This window comes from Aquila chrysaetos, chromosome 4 (genome assembly GCF_900496995.4).
Source record: "Aquila chrysaetos chrysaetos chromosome 4, bAquChr1.4, whole genome shotgun sequence".
NCBI lineage: Eukaryota > Metazoa > Chordata > Aves > Accipitriformes > Accipitridae > Aquila > Aquila chrysaetos.
Genome location: NC_044007.1, coordinates 56,428,876 through 56,450,262, shown reverse-complemented (window position 1 = coordinate 56,450,262; position 21,387 = coordinate 56,428,876). Strand labels below are relative to the sequence as shown.

General features: G+C 38.8%; 1 protein-coding gene across 15 annotated transcripts in view; it reads right to left on the bottom strand.

The window, feature by feature from the left end:
- PTPRM (protein tyrosine phosphatase receptor type M) overlaps positions 1 to 21,387 on the bottom strand; it is a 505,106-nt gene that overhangs the window by 2,649 nt on the left and 481,070 nt on the right. For all 15 annotated transcript variants that reach the window (XM_030011784.1, XM_030011791.1, XM_030011783.2 and 12 more), the window contains 9 exons: positions 19,119 to 19,235; positions 14,302 to 14,456; positions 13,866 to 14,001; positions 13,110 to 13,259; positions 12,469 to 12,642; positions 10,011 to 10,142; positions 6,786 to 6,911; positions 4,815 to 4,978; positions 2,597 to 2,732 (listed from right to left, as the gene is read on the bottom strand). In XM_030011784.1, coding sequence (XP_029867644.1) covers positions 2,597 to 2,732; positions 4,815 to 4,978; positions 6,786 to 6,911; positions 10,011 to 10,142; positions 12,469 to 12,642; positions 13,110 to 13,259; positions 13,866 to 14,001; positions 14,302 to 14,456; positions 19,119 to 19,235 — 1,290 coding nt within the window. The remainder of the gene's footprint in view (positions 1 to 2,596; positions 2,733 to 4,814; positions 4,979 to 6,785; positions 6,912 to 10,010; positions 10,143 to 12,468; positions 12,643 to 13,109; positions 13,260 to 13,865; positions 14,002 to 14,301; positions 14,457 to 19,118; positions 19,236 to 21,387) is intronic.

The following is a 21,387-nucleotide window of genomic DNA, read 5'->3' as shown; positions in this document are numbered from 1 at the left end:
CTGTCTTAAAGACCAGACATATATTATTTCCCACTGTGTTCACTCATGTGTGTCCTTTCTACCTTTTTATTATTCACTTGATGGTGGATATTAAAAGTCTTCTTACGTTAGCTAGCTTCAGAGAGGTATATTTTTTTTTTTTTTTCTAGGACACCTATTGGTAGGTCCAATAACATTTATCACAAAATGCTTTGGGCATTCTGTAATAGACATTTTGTAATACCATCTGTCACCTTTGTATGATGGCTGAAGAATTTCATAGATTTCCATATTGTATGGATGTGGCATTCAGATTTTTACACTTGCAGGAAAACCAAAGGTTTCAATGAAATTAAGAGGTGAATGTCTAAGTATGGACTGTAAAGATTGCCCTTCACCTAGTCAGAAAGTGAGTAACAGGTATTGATAAAGCAGTCTTGAAACTATTTTTGTAAAATACTGTTGTAATTCTGAGCACTTCATCTTTTACCACAAAATTTTACAAAGGTAGATGAATATTATTGTTCTCATTTTTCAGATATGGAAACTGAGGCAAAGACACATTAACGTATAAGGTCATAAAGGATAAAGATGGTAACAGGATCAGGAAAAGAACTCAAGTGTCCCCGATTCCCTTTTACCATGAAACAATCTGCATGGAAATTGAAACCTTGCTAATTTAAATATTTGTTTCTACAAAGTAGCAGACCAAGACTGAAGAGATGTGGTTCTAACTCTGCTTTGCCAGCAAATTACATAATGGGAAAAATCCTGATTGTCCCCTGCTTTTGTTTGTCTGTTTGTAAAATAAGGAAAACAGTACTGATCTTCTTCACAAGTGCTTTGAAATCTCCTAATGAAAAGGCCTTACAAGGCCTCTCAATGCCGTCCAGACATTCTCAATACCATCCTCAATTTACTAAAAGCTGTTTTTATATTCTAAAATAATACATTTAGCTTTCGATTAAAAAAATTCTCTGCTCAAAAATGGAGACAGCTGCCTGACAAATCTATACCTGGAGAACTGTCACAAATGGGAATTTATAGAGAGCATTTTCTTCAACTGTACATCTTCACACTGATAATTTTCTTTTTATTTCTATAAAATAAATGAATAAGAGATCAGTGAGTTCTGTGGACTTAAGCTCTGGGAGAATGGAGAACAGCAGGCCTCTATCCGAACTACACTACCTGAATGAAGCAGTAGGACATTTTTCTTAATATCTAGGAAATAAAAATGTATGGTTCTCAGCATGATGATTCCCCTCCTGAGAATATAAACTAGAGGAAGAGGAGCCAACCCACCCGCCACTGCGAAAGCTTGATAGTTTCTCACCGATACAAGGTTCACAGTTCCACATTGCTGACTCATGGCCCTGTGGTACTGCTTGTAAACTCCCTCCTTGCTTTGCACAGCTGGCAACATCTGGCTTTTTTCCATGAGCCTGGCCAGAGCAGGGCTTAGGGGAGGGTCTGGGACTTCTCAGGTAGGCTAGATGAGAGCACTGCGATGGAGGACGTGGTGGGAGCCATTCTTCTATGGGACAGATGAGGCGCAGTGATCCATGTGGTGGGGAAGTGGATAACCCTACCCATCTACACATGAGCCTGAAAGCTTCACTCTTCCCAACAGAAATTCCTGCTTTCTGCCCATTCTCCACTGTGTTTTATACCCACATCTCAGTAGCTTATCTGAGAGAGAGGGATCTCTCCCAAAATTACAAGAGGCTGGACCAGCTCTGTGAGATGCCTCCTGCCTCACCCTGGGCACTCTGTAGAAAAGATGTTGAATATGACTCAAACCTTTTTAACCAGAGCTTGCAAAATTAGCTCAGATGATTGGTTTAGCATCCCTGAAGCTGCCCTGATGCTGCTTCCTCCTGCCTATGATGCTAAATCAAATACAGCTGCCTCTTAAGCAGTCACCTCTACAGCAGGACGTTGTAAAACAGTGTCTTTTATAACTTAGGCTTCAGAATAGGTTATCACTCTACACCCATCTCCAAGTACAGAACTACACACTGGAGTGTAGGAACCTGCTTGTTTAAGCTGTTCTGCAGCTCTTCTGGCATAGCAGCTGGCACTTCAGCAATTCTCCATTTAAAAAAAAAAAAGCTCATAAAACACTCTCTAGGAAAATAATTGCACATGGCCCCTTGTTTCTGAACTTCTTTAATCTTTCTATGAGATAGACCAACCATAATTAAATGCAATATTCTGGATGTCAAACTGAAATTCATGGCTTTGATACATATTAGGCGATTAAGCTATTTATAAAATATATAATTTGGAAATCTGGCATTTCATTTTACGTAACTATTATTTCTACCATGCAAGGGCTGTTCTCCACTTGGCTCAGCCTGCTAGAAAAGAAAATTAATAAGGATGTTCGCTGAAAGTGTAAAACTCTTAAAAAATTCAAATGAACAGAGACAAAGTCTCCTTGGGAAGAAAGTAGTGTAAAAATACTTTTACAAGTGAAGTGACTTCATTATCCCCTTTGAAAATGACTTGCTTGCTTTGTGAACAACTCCCACTGCAAATCCTGGAAATCTTACTGAGTCTTCTGAGAAAAAGGAACATTTTATATTTAGTGGTGCAGTTAAAAAGCTCATACCAGAAGGTCCACCATGTTAGGCTTGTTATTCCTCAGTGTCTTCACAGCATGGAATACATCAACAGCCCTCTGATGTCGAAGCATTTCACAAACAATACTGATTGCACAAAATGTCCCACTGCGGCCACCTCCATTCCTACAATAAAAGTGATAAAATGGCTCAGTTACAATTGACTCTATGTTACAAGTTCATACAGCACCAGGGGTGGCTACAGAAGACATGAGTTCCAGTAGGAAGAAACCACAGAACATTCCTGCCCCTGAAGGCTGCTGAACTTTAGGCAGAACACGATTTTAAATTGGAATTAATAGGCTGAAAGATCTCAAAGCTATGATTCAGAATTCAGCAGGCTGAAAGCCTGGAGGGAGTTGAATGGCTGAGTTTTGCAGCGCCCTTCAGTGAACACTTGAGACAGCACAAAGAGGATGCTAAAATAAGGACAAGGTACTTTTTGATTCAGTTCAACACCCCTTTGAACTGCAAACGCATGAGGTTGCAATGAGCATCAGGCCTGGAAGTGTTCTAGAGAAAGTGGATCTTTGAGTTCTTTTACTCCGAATCCTGGTGCCTTCCTCCTGGATCCAAAGGCATTTCAGAGGAAGCGCAAAAGTGCCAAAAGTCTCATTTGTAGGAGCCCTTTTGGTGGCTCCACCTTTAGCATGGCGCTAGGTCGTGCTGTGATATTCCCCTGGCTGATGCGTTCCCCCCCGGCAGCAGGCAGAGGAGCCGGCTGCCTGGCAATGACTACTTTTAAAAGTGTAGGTATTCACCCTCCATCCACAGCATCAGAGGATGAGAACCCAAAGTGACTTGCTAACACAGAAGCTAGGCACAAAAGTTCATATGCATGATCAAATACAGTATTTAATAATACTTCATCCCCGGTTATTTTTAATCTTCAAGAGAATCTCTTTCTTTCTGGAAACATTATTTCTACAGCTATTCTAATCAGAATCTTTAGGCTGCGCTTCACCAAAAATAATAAACCTTAATAATTACCAGAGTGCAGACTAGTTAGGTAGCAGGTCTTTCAAACCAGTTTCATAAATGGCTGATTTTCAAAGGAAGATACAACGTCGCACATCTGTCACATCCAGGCATTACGAAAAGAATGCTCTCTGCTGCCAAAACATTGCCTGATATTGTGGGACTCTTTGAGAATTTTAATTAAAATAAAGTCATTTAAAAGGATTATATTAGAGCTTTTTCTTTCTTCACTGCCTGGCAGTGACGCATGTGTGATGTTGTACAACTATTTAATATCATCAGCCACCTCAGAGATAACAGTAATTTGCACTTCAAAAGGGTCTTTTCAGCTAAAGATCTCAAAACATTAATTAATCACACCGCACAATGCTCCTTTGATGAAAGTATTATTATCCCCATTCTACAGATGGGGAAACTGAAGAGCAATGACTTGTTCAAGGTCAGTGATAGTGGGAATTATTAATACACTCTTAGATCTTCTCCATCATTCTAACATTGAGTCCCAACTTTTGAAAGTGCATTAGAGTGCTTTTCCTGTTAGCATGTCCCTTCTCCATCATGGCAACATCTTTAAACAGATGTTTAGAGGAAGAGGGATACAACTTCAAGCATCGAAGACTTGGTCTCAAAAGATTGGCTACTGCTGAGGGCAAACAGCATGTACAAGTATTAAGCCATATCAAAATAAGGATGGTCGCAGAGTGGATGAGAGCCTGCATCAGTGGAGCACAAAGGTCACAGGAGGACAAAAATATATACCATTATTAGAGAAAGGTAAGGCAATACAGGACCATCGTAACTGGTCTGTCACGCCACTTTTACTGCTGTGCTTTATGTCTGGAAGAGGAATCACCCCTCCTATACTACTTATTTCTACAGTCCTTATCTGTGGAAATAAAAGGTATGTTGTTTGGAAGGTACAATTTTGATTTACTCTGACTAAATATGCATCTTTTCCATTTGCAAAAGTCACTGGACACCTTTATATAAAATAGAGCTAACTTGTACCCATCACCTTTTCATAGGGGTCTACCAAGGGACAGAGAGGGAAACTCATGAATCTACATAAAAATCATACAATTCCTCTAGTATTCAAAGCTTTTAAATGAGCAGTTGTATTATTTATCCACTTCCAGATTAGACAGATGCCTCTTCACAAATCTTTTAAAATCTGGCACAAATTCTGTAACAATATTCCCTTGCTTTCTCTCTTCTGTTTCCAGTACTTACAAGCAATGTACAACTGTGCGTCCCTCTCCCCCGTTATATTCTTCCTGCCACTTCTCCACTTGGCGGATAAGCTTCAAAAAGGAGCGTTTAGAAACTGGAGTGTCTCTGTACATGGGCCATCCCAGGAACTGGAACTGCTGCACCATCCGATAGCCATCTTGGGGCTGTAGAGATTCAGACAACAAGGAGGAAAAGTAACAGCTTTTTTTTTTGGTAAATAACTTAGGTATTTGCATCAGTGAGGAAAGTTGTTCAAGCAGATCACTACTGACAAACTGCTAATGTAATTTCAACTGCCCTTGAGGAGTTATGGCTTTTATTTTCCAACAGAGTTATTAGAACAAGAGGTTTTAAACAGAGTGCTATACACATAGACTAGAATAGAGCAATGGTACAGCTGCAGGATCAAGCAAATAATTTATTAATCTCATAGCAGGAACTTGGTAGCAAAGAGGGAGCTGCAACACAACTTCAATCATATACCTTTTTAAAAATATGTTTCAGCATTTCAAAGACTGTTTGCGTGCTTTTGTTGATTTTTCCAAGAAAGGTCAAAACCTCTCAAGACATTTTGAAGCAGAAAACATTTAAAAAACCAAACAAAACCCTCAGATGTTTCCATCTTATAAAAAATCTAACTACATTTTATTTTATTGTGTGCTACTGCAGCAGTCAGAACCTCTTTGGTGAAACGTTACTGAACAGTTGCTTTATGGTGATTTAAAATAAAAAAGGAGCATAGAACAAATGTTAGTGGCAGAAAATTACAGTCCTTTGAAAAGGGCATAAAAACCACATACATGAAAACCGGTTTTGTAGTCTAGGATTTGCCACTTTCACTTCTGTGCAAAGAGAGGGCATTTTAGTGCCACTTTTAAAACAGGCAACACACAGAAATGTTGGCATTACAATTTTTTCTCTAGAGTAAGAGGTAATAGAGAGGATGTAAGATTAACAAGATAAGGGAATAAACCAAAACGGATGGAGCATTAGATATGTTCTTCAATGGGTTTTGTCTGCTTTATGTCAAGATTTGGTATCTACTGATTTCCTGGCCAGTTTCTTTCAGCTGACAGCCCCTCTTCCCAAAGCACATCAGCCAGACCCAGCGTCTGCTAAAGCTCATGTTAACACTGCTGGAGATTGTGTTTTTATGTTGCCACATTGACTGCAAGTGCAAGGCCATCATAGTATTAAAGAAATACCTTGAAGCTTACAATCTGCTTCCCTGTTCAGATATTAGCATGTTTTTGGGTGTGTTTTGGGGGCCTTTAACTCTCCTGAGAGCTACTGGATCTCAGGGCAGTTCCTGACTTTTTTCAGCAGGGAGTGCTGCTTATTCCTAGCTATGGTTCTTTGGTGATCGATACCAGTCCATTGCAAAGGCTCCCTCCATCTGTATGGGAAGAGATGCTTGGTCTGTGGTGGAATCTTTTTTCCACTCAGCTTGAAAGACATGCCCATTTAGTCTTCTGTCAACTTTATGGGAGCATAAAAGCTGGATATGAGAACATACTTGTCCCTCTGAAGTGCTTACATATATTATGAAGTGTGATTAGTGGGACAGGATCTTCACTAAAAGCCTGGGAGTGGTATTGAAAAACATGCCTAGTATTGGTGCACAGCTTTCTTCGCATGACACAGGATACAAATATGCAAGGTGGCTAATTTCAAACTGTTGAAAACAGCACTGATTTTGGCATCTCTTGGTTACCATACAATCCGGGTACTGCATTTATTTCATTTGCATTTAACACACTCGAGATATGCATTAAAGTATTTTTTACTTTAATTACACATAGAAGGCTTTTTTCTTATTGATTATGGTGTGACTCAGTATTGCACCATCACTTTCAAATAAATAAGCTGAAAAATGAGAATGGTTTTATGTGAGTTTAACTTTCATTTTTTGTGATTTGAGTAGTCAGCTCATCTACTGAGGCAGAATTGTTTTGCAAATAACATCCTTACTCTGGCTGCATTATAAATTCTGAATATCCGGCTGATTATGTCTTCTTCTAAATCAGCTGATACAAACTCCACCTGAATAGGACCGTGTCGGTGTACTCCATTTTCTGGCCAGTACTGAGGACACAGCTATAGAAGACCACAAACAGAAGAGAACACAGTTAATCACTTTCAATTTCATGCTGCCTCAATATACTTTTCTAGATATTTTCTTTGTGCTACATTTATTACTGAAATTCTCACACAATATCTTTATAAAATACACAGTGCAACATCTTCCACCAGTTTTGAGCATTCTGCTTTTACTTGTGTGGAGCAAGTTTAAACAAATACCTTTTCACTTAACTGAACATGCTATTGCTTGCTCCTGTACTCACCATTCTCTGGTATTTGGAGTAACACATTTCTGACACACAGCATCAATTCTGCAATACATTATGACAAGACAGGGGGATGCTGTCAAATACTACCATATCTCAGAGACAGCATGAAGCCTAAAGACCAAAGGCCTGGTATCTCCAATGGCCCTGAAAAGTTGCTAATAATTCAAGCTATGTCAGAAGGTGTGCTTTATACTATGAAGGGTGCATCATTTCTCAAAACTCAAGACTTTTCACATATGTTTCACCTGTGACTGATGACATTGGCTAATATCAGCATTGCTTCACATTTTCAACAACTGCTCAATTTCATCTTATGAATGCTACCTGAAAATAGTAATTATGCTTTCTTTAGTGCTCAGAAAACATTACTTCTAGGTATCTAAAGATCACAAAGTAATATTACTATTATCTTGCACAGTTTTAGTGCCTAATAGTATCAGGATGGCTTAATCCAGAAACCAGTTATCATCTGTGTTAATACTTTAAAGATTAAATCAACACTTTGCAAGGAGTTTTTTGAAGGTAGACTCTGCTTGTCCATTTTTTTCCTTAAAAACCCTAATGATTTTTTCCAGGGATATTTAAAGCATTTCAAGCATGTAGCTTTTGCAAGCATTCACCAAAATTAAGTATGAACTCATGAAATTTTGTTTGCTTGCGGAAGCCTTGATGTCATATTTGGAATTTTATTTCATTCAGTAAAACAGCTGTGGTCTTCACTCTGCTGCATTGGTGTTGGTGATCCAGAGCTGAGCTGACAAATCACATTTACTCCAGATGTTGTTTTGCATTTCTTGTAACACTTAGTCCTCAACAAAGCCCTTTAGAGATGACTACATTTTAGGAAAACATAATCATTTACTACATCAATTAAAAAGAGAACAGGGTCTGATTTGCAGGAGTTCACTTTAACAAGTTAAAACCAGAAATTTTGAGTAGGAAAATATATTTTCATTTATTTTAACCCCCTCACATGATTTGGTCTGCTGAGCAAATTCTTTCCAAATATTGTCTAATCTTACACAAATTTTTATTATGAAAAATGCTAGTGTACAGGATAGCAAAATACAATGCATACAACTATTGCAAATGCCAGTGCTCAGATCATTTAACGTGCACAATGTAATACATGACTTTCAAATACATAGGAATACTGTTCTAACCAATCTTTGAAAAATGCTTAAATGATAATAAGCAGAGCTGTTTGCTGGAGCTGTTTTAGGAAGCCAAGATTTTCAAGTTCTAAGGAAACCAAAAGCATTTAGGTCTGCGCATTTTGCATGCATGTGATGGTGGCGACTCTCTTTAAGTCAGAGTCACTGTGAAGGGTTGAATTTAATTTCCCAATAGAGCATAACAATCCACATAAATTGTAGCATCTAAACAGAACAGTAAACACTCCATATATACATAAATAATAATGATAACAGTAATTATTAATAAATCTGAATGTAATGTGTGTTTTTAATAAGCTCTGCCCTCTCTCCACTTCTGTTTGCTCTGAGGGTTTTGAGATTTATTCCTAATGAAAAGATTGTTACTCACATTAGAGGGAAGAGGTTTAACATACTGCAGAAGCAGGTGCATTAACTGCATATCCCAATAGCTTTTAAAAGCCTGTGAGGCTAATAAATGCTTGAAATAGCCATGCACTATTGTAAATTCAAAACACAGCCCACAAATTAAAAAAACTCTGTTCAGCAGTCCCTAACAGTCTGACTCCCTTGAGTCTTTCCTTATTCACTCAGAAAATAATCTTAGACTCATGAATAAAAGTTTTGTCTTTCATTTCTGTTTTTCTCCCTGTAGACAGTTAAGGGCTTGGAATCAGAAATTCAGTCTTTAAAATACTGTGCAGAATTCCTACACATTCATTTGAAAGAAAAAATGGAAGATTAGTATGTTTAAAAAACAAATTCTCCATGTTAAAAAGAAATAAGAGGAAACATTTTTCTAACTGTTCAATACTCAACAAAACTGAAAAGATTATTGATCATATCAAGAATAAAAATGACATGCAGTCTGCTACAAAAAATAACAATTGCTCTTAACCAATAATTAACAAATATTTACATATTAAGAACCCAGATTACGACCACATTATTCTGGCAGACAGCTGGTGCAGTTTGTTGGAACCAAGGAAATCATATCTGTGTAAGAACTTGGAACTGCGCAGTTGCAAGCCAGGCTCTAGGACGCTTAGTGATTAATGCTAGTGATTAAATTGCCAAACCAGTAGGTACGGGCTTCCAATTTTCTAAAGAACATGTACAGCATGCACAACTCTTTGTAAGGTAATTACATTCTTCCATATCTTTCGTTGCCCTGTTTTCTCTTCCAAAGGATGCTTAGTCTCCAATCTTGTTTAGTTCCTATCTCCTTGCTAACAATGTCATTTTGTGCCAAGCATAACACAGATTTTCACACTGGAAACACCTACCCCCTGGTAAGCAAACTAAGGTCATTGACCTGTTTCAGGCAGGCTAATGAATAGCTGTTGGCTTCTGTTTATGACTTTTGGCTATTATTAGTTTGTTTCAGACTTGAGTCAGAATTCTACAACCATCATTTCTGGTTTTTAGCAGTTCTTCCCAAGGCATGTTCTCTTATCAGAATAAATTATGGGTGCATGCACTTACGTGTGTGTGCATTAACATTTTGGTGGAGATGCTGCTGATGGGCTGATTTATTCCTCTTTCCCTATGTGTATCCACAAGCTACAAATCAATTTTTTAGTGTGTTAGTATTTAATGTTGTTTTATAAAACTAATTATGTCCTAGAGCTGTTCTGAAATGCTGAGGCACTAGCACTCCTCTTTTGAATGGAGCAGTTTTCTGGACTTACTTGTGCAGGATCCACATCATTCAGCATAACTATTGAAGTGCAGTGATAATCTAAGACCAGTCTCCAGAAATCTTTGACGGTATTTGGTAAGGGATGCTGTGTAACTATAAAAGCTGATGGTTGCTTGTAGCTCTGCAAAGAAATAATGAGACAGTGAGAAGAATGGTAAGAAATAAAAATCCATTTAGCGGAATGCTAGTCATAGCCCCCAAACTTTGGAACTGAAAGCATTATTTCTATTTTCTATATAATTAATACATTGTTTTCAGCTCTTTCCTGAGATCTTATATGCTTCAAGGTTAATAAACTGTATTTGGTCAGAATATAACTTCTTCAGATGTTGTATTTCTGAAATGTATTTTATGCCACAGGCATAGAGTAAAATCATCAGAGGTTTTTGCCTCCAATGCAACTCCTACAAAATTCTGAGCAACAGTTTTGTTTTGAGCTGTTAATGGACAGATTAATCTTGGCTGTCTGCACTTAGCTGTTAATTTGAATGATGCCCATGAAAGGAAATATCTAGTTATTTTTCAGAAATATTGTTGAAATTCTGGTCTATCTGACAGCAGCGAGGATACGCAGGGGATAAATTTCAGTGCTTTTTGGTTTTTTTAGTACCAGAGTATGTCATCGACTGAGCTGTTGGTGGAACTGTTCCACTGTGGATCTCATACTAGCATTTTCACTTATGTCCTCATGAGTGTTGAAGGCCAGCATGGCCATACTGGGGCAATTGTTGGGAGGGGTTGCTGTTGCCTTCGTTAAGGAGGGCAGGGAAGACTCTACATGCCTTGAACTGAAGTACTTGTACCATGACAGAGATACAATCTGATCAGCTATTTGCATCTTTCTTTCAGAGGCCACAGAAAATGAATCCAATGTGTTCTGGGGTACAGATGAAGACATGCAAGACTTCATTTCTTTGTTTTGGTTTCAGCAAACTGCAACCAGCAGGTATCAATGCTGCTGGTACATCAGTCACGTGCCTTCTATCCTACTAGTCCTGTCTTGATGGAAGTTGCATGCAGGTGAGAGATGCTCAAAGGGCTCTACATTACTCCCTCACTTAGAAGCCCCAGCAGTTTTTTAGGGAAAACCATTCTCAAACTCATTCTGATACTGAATAACAAAAATTATGCTTGCTACCCCTTTTGCTTGAAGTGAGCTCTATAGGTATACATGAGGTGATCCGACTGCATCTCAACTGATGCAAGCAGAGAGGGTGAAACGCATCATCTTGCCTGCTGGAGACTGTGTGTAGAGAGAGGGACAAATGTCTGCTCTTGTCTGTCAGTGCAGGGATATTGCAAGAGCCTGGCTAGGGTGCTTCAGGTGGAAGGCAACCCAAATCACCTCTTCCCTCGGACTCTTTTGCCCAGACACACTTTTGGATCCAGCGCATTGTTTCATCAGTGAAGAAGGGAAGCATTTTCAAAGGAAATATTGAGGCACTGCTCTTTCTGAGCAGTGCTTAATTTACAGAACAAAACAGTACTAACTCTCCAGGAAAGAAAACAATGTAATGGCAATATTTTAAATTGCAGATCAAGGAAGCTCTGTTCTAATATGAAATGTCATTGACCTACTGTAAGGACCTAGAGAAGTCACTTAAACTTCTGTTCTCAGTTTCTCTACATGGATAAACATAAAGGTAATACACCTACCTTTTCACAGGAGTGTTTTGAACTTAGGCTTATTTTAGGAAAATGCTTTGAGAACTTGGAAGGAAAGAAATGCAAAAACTGCTATAAACTGTTATTACTCTGGATTCACTTTTCAAAAAGGCCATTTACAATGTGTTCATTCTTTACTAATCTCTGTTTTCTTGTTTATGTGTTTGACAACCATAATTACTATAGCTCTAGATTGTCAAAGATAGGCTATAAATATTTACAGACTGTAAAGGCAGTTTAAGTGTCTTTTTACTGATACTTTATTAGTAGGATTAGAATTACCATAGATGCATTTGAAAAAGAAATCCACACACACGAAGAGGAACTATTCATGCAAACAGAAATAAATGGAAAGACTGAAGTAATGGCTTGTGTACTATCTTGTCCTTACAGACAATTATTTTTTTTTGTTAATTACTGTTTAAATTAGAAACAAAGGGAACTGAAATATTGCTGCAAACCTTATTATCCTATTTAACTGCCTTAGTGTCTTAATAGGTTAACTTTTCTTCCTAGGCCAGATGGTTAAAAGTTCAAGCACTAGGGAGAAATCCAGATGCATTTAATTTATCAAAACTCCCTGACTTGCTCTTTGAGCACGGCTTTGGAACCTTGGCTGTGACATATCTGGGATCCTAAATGTACTTGGGAGTTTAAAGATGTTGTTTTTGGAAAACAAGCTAGAAGGATTTCAGTCATATGCTGACTCCACTTTCTGGCATTGCTGAGTTTGGAGGGCTGCTTATTCCTTTTTTATTATTAATGATATAGTGGAGACTTACATCCATCAGTGCAGCATTAATGTAGTTACTGCTCTCTCCATCTATTGTTATGAGGAAAGGCAGGCATCTGTCTGGAGGCAGAACATCCATACAGCGATTCTTTTCATGATTTCGTGGTAAAAGTGCTATGCTGCAGTCTTCTACACGCAGTGTCGGAGTCACCATATTTAAAGTCTTTCAAAAAGAGTAAACAATACAACAGAAAATTAACACAGCAGTGGAAGCATCCCAAAATATTTAAGAATCGATCAGCTCGGCATTCAGTTTCAGTGGGAATCAATATGCAGAGAAATGAAAACATACCACAGTCAGCAGGGTTTGGAAGCAAAAAATCCTGGAAGCATACAGATCTGAAAAGTAACCTCAAAGACAGCTACACAGTAATCTGCCTTCTGGAGAAAGGACAGCAGAAGGAATTGACAAACTTCCCGTGATTAAAAAGATTTTACTACTACTCCATTGCATTCTTTTACGATTTAGCATAATTTAACAGCAATTAGTGACATGTTATTTTTCCTTTTTTGCAGTCTTTCCCTCCCAGGCCTGGTCCAAAATTCACATGGTTATGAGCAAGCACTTAAGGAGAAGTCTTTAGTATAGCTGAACTGTATAGCTTCTAGGTAATGCTAGCCACGACTTACCCTAAATTCCTCTTTGATCTGGCTGGAGTTAGTCTGAGGATCCAGTTTATTCATTTCATAGTAAACAGACCTAACTTGAGAAGCTGGAATAGATGTGTCCCCACAAAGACAGGCTTCCAGGATAGCATCATGGATGAATACATACTGTTCCTGGTAAAGCAATTAAAATAATTACTGACATAGAGAGCATAACTGCTGATATAAAGAGCATATGCTATTAGTATTTTGGTAAATAAAAAATAACAGCTAATATGGTTGCCACTAATTCTCTCTGACTTTACCAGCACTGAAGCAAGACCAGAAGGAACAACAGCAGTTCATAAAACTTTATCCCACTCATTTAGAAATTAATACAGAAGCATTGACTCAAACTAGTTACAAGTACAAGCAGAAGTGCAGTAACACTCCATAATAAAACTCTGAATGTTTCTGGTTTCCTCATTCCTCTGCACAGTTCTGTAGGTGCTATCACATAACTGAGCCTCAACAAGATGTAGTCCAGAATGAATCCTTCCCAGAGACGAAACACTCATGATTTTACTTTTTTTTAAAAACCACTGTGAACCTTAAGTGCAGCATAACTGCGCATTTGTTTGGGCAATGGTTCTTCAGGTTTGTGTGTGGACTGTTTTCTGCATATGATTGAATAAACTATCCTCTGAATGGTGCCAGCCACAAAGGGGCTCTAGTTTTATGGGCCAGAAGAATATTTTTTCTTGCGAAGCGTAAGACAGTATTCCAGTAGATTAACAATACCTCAGTCTGCACCATGTTAACTCTCCGAGATCGAAGCTCTCTCACACAATTGTATATGTCTACAACACCTTCTCTTTCTGCCATATCTAGCATGATGTCAATAACAATGAAGCATCCAGTTCTGCCAGCACCAGCACTAAAGTAAAAGAAGAGCACAGTTAATGTTCAGCAGTGTATGGAAAATGTAAAGTGTAAGGGTTCATCTCACAGGCACTTGATCAGTGGGATGATTACTGAAATGGAGCCTTGCATTCAGGCATTTGCAGGATTTCAGGCTCAGTTTTTCCATTCTTGTTTGTATTTTAGATATTAAGTTATTGTGGGTAGAGCTCCAGTGGCTTTAGCAACCTGTGCATGGATTACACAGTACAGGAGAAGCAAAAGTAGGTCCTGAGTTTAGCGGACAACACAATGGAGGGATTTCTGTTCTACCTACCTGCAGTGAACAACCAGAGGGCCAGCATTTGGTGGGCTCTTGGATTTGACCTGCCGTACAAATCCCAGCAGGCCTGTCGCATGGTATGGTACACCGTGGTCTGGCCAGCCAGTGAAGTGAAACTGCCGAATTTCTCGAATCTCATGAACACCTCTCTGTTGAAAAGACAAGGGTTGAAAAAGAAAAACAAGCTGGAATGTGAAAAAAATTGAATGACAGACATCATAAGAATGTAACTTCAGAAGCCTAAGCCTTGCTGAAAAGCATCCACCTCCTACCCATACAATCTGTACAGACTGTTGGAGAGCTTTCTCATTAGCAGGAGAGCAAGTTCAAAGGTTACATATCAACTGGTTTCAAAGTCTTACAACAAAACTGAGTAATTTAGCACTAGATTGGTTAGAAACTTTTAGCAACAAGATAGACTCTCATCTCTATATTTAAGCACTAGGTTGCTTTGAAAATTGTGGCCTTAAGATGCACGCCATGATCACAGAACAGGTCAGCAGCAAGGCCATGAACATATAGCACAGATGACATTTTTTTCCCCACTGCTCTCCACAGGTATTTTGCTGCTGACTTCAGGGAACCACAGCTTCAGCATAATTTCCCTTACCATTTGTCTCCTTCATTGGTCTGAAAGAAACAGCTGAATAGTAAGAAACCTTTTTGCACCTCCAATCATAGGGGCTGTGTTTGTAGCCCTGCACATGCTCACCCTTTAAGTGATTTGCCACAGTCTACAAGGACATGGATATGGTGAGACAGGTATGAATGAGAAGCTGATCGTGTAAGTAATTTCCCACGTGACTTTCTGGAGCAGTCTGGATATTAGAGGTGTGTATGCTAAGCTTGATTTTCTTAGTGCTTGTATTTCCCCTTCCCCCTCTAAAAATGTAGCTGCCAGTATTTTATTCTCATTAGAAATCCACAGACCAGAGGCCATCATGCATATTTCATAAGCAAACAGCAAAATTATGACATATCATGTCTAGGCTGAACTAAATGTCAGTGATATTAATAACTGGTGGTTTACAGTTTTTCTTCTTAAAGATGTATTTCCTGTCTTGAGCTGGTTTGCATATAAAAGGTCTAATTCTCTTTGCATAATGAAATAATATAAACTTCCTAATTTATTACTAGTATGCAAACTAAAAGAGTCTAGGATATTCAGTGGTTGAGAAATTTTGGCTGTGCCAGTGCTACATGACTGGAGTGGGCTTGGTGTATCTTGGAGGCCTGATACTCTGACAGCTCAGGCTGGGGGTCTTTGGAGACTGGGCATCAGCTCAGAGGAATATCCACACTCATATGTCTCAGCAACTGCGACACAAAAAGGCAGGCAAGGGAGCAGATCAAGACCATATGCAACACTGGTGTAGACTGAGGAGATCACAGCCTTGCAACAGAAATGACCTTCTAGCCTAAAAAACAATTTTAAAACATATTGAAACCCAGGAATAGACAAAGTAATTTGCATCTTAAGACAGTCTAGCAAACACATTAAAATACAATTTGGTCTCTGTACTCTGGGGATTAAGAGTGTGTTAGTTAACACATCTTTTTGCTACTGTAAGCAAGGCCTCCAACTCTGTAAATAGCTATGCATAGGTGGGGCATCCATGTCGCAAACACTTTTTCATTGCTCATAACAACTGCCCACAATCCCCCAAGAAACAAAGATCCCATACAAAAAAATCAATGCCATGACTATACAAACTGAGGACTGAAATGAGTAAATCCCCACTAATTCTTCATGCTGTATGCAGCCTTGATTTTCAAGCAATTTACAAAAAGTAAACTGCCCCTCCAAAATAATGTGCCCAGCTCAGGGTATGTCCTGTGTATCTTGTACATCAGTTTTGAAAATGCTGTCTGTCATGCTGACTGCATTTTTGTCTATCGTTGGTAACACTCAGCTACTAAGAAAAGGCTTTGCATATATGGTACTTTTATAATGAGTTGGCTTATTATACCTACAAAAGACTGATTTTCATGTCTGTAGCTTCCCTGCTGGTTTCTAAACCCAAAATAGCAACACAACTGCATGAATCATAAAAGCATATGCTCAGGTTGGAGAGACTGTATTTTTTACTTTTTGTTTCAACTGAAAAAAACAGAAAGTGGTGTCCATTGCTAACAAATCTTAGGATGTTAAAAAATGCTACAAATACTTATGGTGCTGCTGTATGTTACTGTCTGAGTAATTAATTCATCTGAGTTAACTGCTGTGCTGTAAAGGAATTGCTCCAGAGGAGCTGCTTATGCAATCTATGTAAAGTGTATCTAGGAAGTGGTCTTCAGAGTGTAACTTGGGGTTCAATTTTCTTAGCATTATCCTCCTACTCCTCAATAATTATCAAATAGCCATTTAAAAACAAAACAAAACAAAACAATAGATCTATCTCCAAACAAATCAACTTCTTGTATTTTAGGAGCAGGTATGAGATGTTCATCCAGAAATAGAAAAGATGGTCAGAAGGGACTTCTGAAGGTTTCCAGTCCAACCTCCCATTCAGAGTGGGTCTCTGGCCAACACTAGATCTGTCTCGCTGAGCCCTGATGACCTCCAAGAATGGAGATTCCACAACTTTTCTGAGTAACCTGCTCCAGCGCTGCACTGTCCTCCACCTGAAGGAGTTTTTCCAGTGCAAGCCTTCCATGCTGCAACTTCTTGGCCATTGCCCCTTGTTTTGCAACCACTACCATTGAGAATAATGAGGAGAATTTGGTGCTCCTGATTTTCTAAACATCTTTGAAGTAGTTGCAGGTTGCAACTAGATCTTCCTTACCCCTCCTCCTCATCTCTACTGCACTGAACAAGGCCAGTGCTCTTAACCTTCCCTTGAAGCTCATATGTCCTACATCCTTAATCATCTTGGATGTCAGATATTGTCCCAGGATGTCACAGCCTGTACTGACCCATGGGGTTAGTCCACCTAGGGTGCAGAACTTTGCATTTTTCCTTGTTGAATTACTAAAGTTTCTGTTGGCCAAGTCTTGAAGTCCTTTGGAACTGAGGCTCCAATGTTCAGCATTTCAACACCACCCTTCACTTAGTATTATCTGCAGATTTGGTTAGGGCACAACCTGTCTCATCATGCAGCTTGTCTTAGAGAGGCTGAAAAGTATCAGTCCCAGTAGATCAGAAATACAAACTTGAGAGAATTATGGTGAAAGAGATATACAGACTTGACCTTCCAGTACCATTGGAAGAGTTAAAAAATAGGGAAAATAGGATAAAAACAAATGTACTTTACTCAAACTACACTGACACTGCTTTTAGAGGCTTACTGAAAAACTACCAACTATTAAAAAGCAGTGCCTAAATGAAATCTTTTCAGATGGAGATTTTTTTTAAGAAATAAAATGTTTAGTGCCTTTTATCTCTATCTCTTCTAATGCACTTATTCAAGACAGTTTGGTTATGTTCAACTGTAAAATCCTCTAGGTCTTTTTTTCCAGTCCAAGTTAAGAAGTGAAAAGCTAACATCAAAGCATGGGCTTAAAATTTGCAGAATAGAAATCAACTAGTGCTTCATCTACTTCAAAGTGCAGCCACTGTTTCATCATCTGTTTATTAAAAATATCTAAATGCAAGGAAACAACAGGCTTGAGTGAATTTGATGTAGAATATGTATAGTGGTAAACATGATACAATATTTCAGTTCATTCAAACCACATAATTCTATTATCATTACCCGCAGGTTGCTGTATTGATGCATATTTAAGTATTAGATTGAAGAATAAACCAGGAAAAAATCTAATTCCTTTGTTACTGTGGATGTATGTACAGAGACCCTGCTGGGTCGTCTTTTTGGCAGTTTCATCTACCTGTGTGCAGAATTCTTTGATGCTAAAGACTATGTTCTTCAGAATCATAACTGAATACTATTTCATCATTAGACAGAACTAGTATATCACAGGTACTGCAACTAAATCAAAAGGAGTTTTCTGAGCTAATTAGTTGAAAATCTACTCATGGTGATACTGAAAGAACATTACTTCAGTGCGCCATTAGGAATATCAAGTCTTCCAAAGAGGCCCTTTCCTTGTTGTTCTGCAACTCAAATAAGACTTGATACATACAATTAAAACACTTCTGTCCTTTAATGAATTCCGAATAAAACCCCTGAACTGACACAAAATGCATGACACACTTCAGCATTGACTGACCCTGCTTGTTCTCACTTTCAGTAGAAGTACCTTATTTGTTAATTGTATGTTGTCCATATATTGTAAGCTGTTTGGGAGAGCTACAAGGTCTAGTAAGCATCAAACTAATGGCATTATTCTAATAAACAGTAATACAACATGCTGATTGGAACTCTCCATATAAAGATGGATTCCACATGAAAAATGAGATTTCCTTGAGAAGAAAATTAGTCTGTTACAACTATGTCTCCACAGACCAGGAACACACTGGCCCAACAGATAACAGTATTCACCATGGACTTCTGAATAATGGTGCACGCAGCCTCTGGTACAGACAGAAAATGATTGTGGGGAACATAAGATAGGAAAACAGCATGAATGTGTTTTCAATTGATTGCTGGGAGGGAGGCTTCGATTTCTACTGGGAAGGAACATCACTTTTTCTAACTCAGGCAGGGGCCAACAGTGATGGAAAGCACAGTAAAGTTGCTGCGTTTAAAGAAAAACACAGTTTGCCGTAAGAGGGCAGTAGTCGTTTACCCAAAAAATAGCTACAAAACCGGGATGTCAGTCAGAAGATTTAACTTTCCCATGGTGAATCTGTATATAAGTTGCTTAGGCAGATACCATTGTATTTGAGAAAACTGAATTTGGAAACTTACCTTTTCTACTGCAAATGTTCGAATCACATATTCAGCCAAGAGCTCTGTTTCTATTAGGGTGACTTTAATGTCTTTATATATCTCTGTGTCATCTGGCCAGTATTTGCAGCATTTGACCTTTAAAAAATACAAAAGAAAGTAAGGTTCATTTATTTTAGAAGGTTCATACTGAATCCATTCTGTATTCTGTGCAATGATTTCTGTTTTAAAATGCAATCACGTGCAAAACAATCACATTTTCTGCACGTGGAAATGACTGATGTTTAAGGGACATTGCCTCTTCTTTTTTTAAGACAGCTTTCAGAGTTGCAGGTGAGATTTGTATTGTGGTTAGTGAAGTAAGGCAAATTGTTTGGAGCACAAGGGGTAATTATACCCTGCACAACTCAGTTACAGTAACTGTTCATTTCCTGTGCTTTCCAATGCAGGGTGTGCCCAGAAGGACAACTACTACCAGAAGGTTTTTTTCCACAACCTCTAGCTGCTGATTGGTCTCAAAAATATCTGCCTACCTTCTAAAATGAAAATGTGTTTTTCAGACAGGAAGGATCTTCTCTACTGTTAGGAAAGTATCTGTTTACTCAGATCAACTTTCCAAAGGAACTGATGAAGGGTCAAATCGCAAAACTCAACTGGGTGGTTGTGGGGACTGTATACGATGATGTAGATAGCTGACAGTCTTAAGAATTTTCTCCTTCCCATCTGTGTGGACAAGGCAGTGGGCGGGGAAGCTAACACATTACTTATACATCTCTTTTTTATTCTGCTCTATCACAATAATAGCTATGCTATCACCACTGCATCTAGCCATCGTCCAGTAGTGCAGTATGTGCTAAGAGTAGCATCTGTTATACGTCTGCTGCCTGGAATGGTTTCTCTCTTTCTCTCACTGAAGGGAAAATTTGAAATGGATCTTTTCATACATGTAAATTTACTAGTTTACTTAAATATACACTTAAATGGGTTGGGTAAAAAACCCAAACACTTCAAATATTCAATGGAAAACTGGTAGAAAAAAAAAATTAAACTTCACAACCGGTAGAGTATTTCTCAAACCCATTTTCATGCCAAAATATTTGGATTACTATCATGTCTAGCAATTTAGCAAAAGGTAAAACTGATGAACATGTGTATAAGCATACAGCGAAAACTGTAATGCATGATTCAATTGATTTATTTATACAAACTCCAGGTTCAGTATATAAAGGATTATGCAGAGAGTCAAGCCTTGTCCTGTCACGCAGAAGAAAATACTTTCCTCAGAATTTGTTTCAAGTGACGTAGCTGATAATCACGTACCACCCCTCCTTACTGTCTGGACAGAACAGAGGTCTTGCCACATCAAAGCAGTAACATGGAGTGATGAAATAAAAAGTTTGTCTGGGCAGGGTCAGTAGTTCTGACCCTTTTTCTGACTCTTCAGCAGAATAAAATTTAAATCTGAATCAAACTGAGTTGAAGGGCTGGAAAAACACAGCCCCACATCAGGATCCTCTTCAGAGAAAAAGAGTTAGAATCATAGAATCATTTAGGTTGGAAAAGACCTTCAAGATCGAGTCCAACCATCATCCATGCCCACTAAACCATGTCATGGAGTAGCCCGTCTACGCGCTTTTTGAATACCTCCAGGGATGAGTTGCCTGGTTGTAAGCCCTGGCTCCGAGCCACAAAATTATATAAGCATCCTAACAGCTTATTCCTGCTTACACAGCTGATGGAAAGCTCCTAGAGCAGAGCTGAAGTTCAGGTAGCTATAAGCAGGTTTTTATTTATTTCTCTATGCTTGTCTTCAGACTTAGTAACCGCATTAGTATTGGCTAAGAAAAATTCTTTATATTCTTCACATTTCATCTGGTATTAAGCACGGTTTCAGGACAACCGGCAAACACCAGGTTATACAGTTCCCTTCCATAGCAAGAGGCTTGGAGCTGGGACACTGAACAGTCCTCCCAGTGCTCAGCACTCCTGTAGCAGGGGCAAGGGTAGCAAGACTGCTCCCCCCCACCCCATGCTCACGAGCCAGCAAGCTGACAGGGTGTCAGTGTGGGTGAGAAGGTTTCCACCAGCCAAGGGCCAAGCCAAGGGCCAATCCCAGGGTGCCTAAATGGCAGGATCTCTGGCAAACGCGTATTCATCTCTAAAGCATACCTACCAGCTGTAAGCAGTGAACAACCATTTCAAAAGCATTACACATTGCTGCAAGCAGTTTAGTACTGGCTGCTGGTATCTATTGTTGCATCTACTTGATATTTATTCAGATCATATCTTG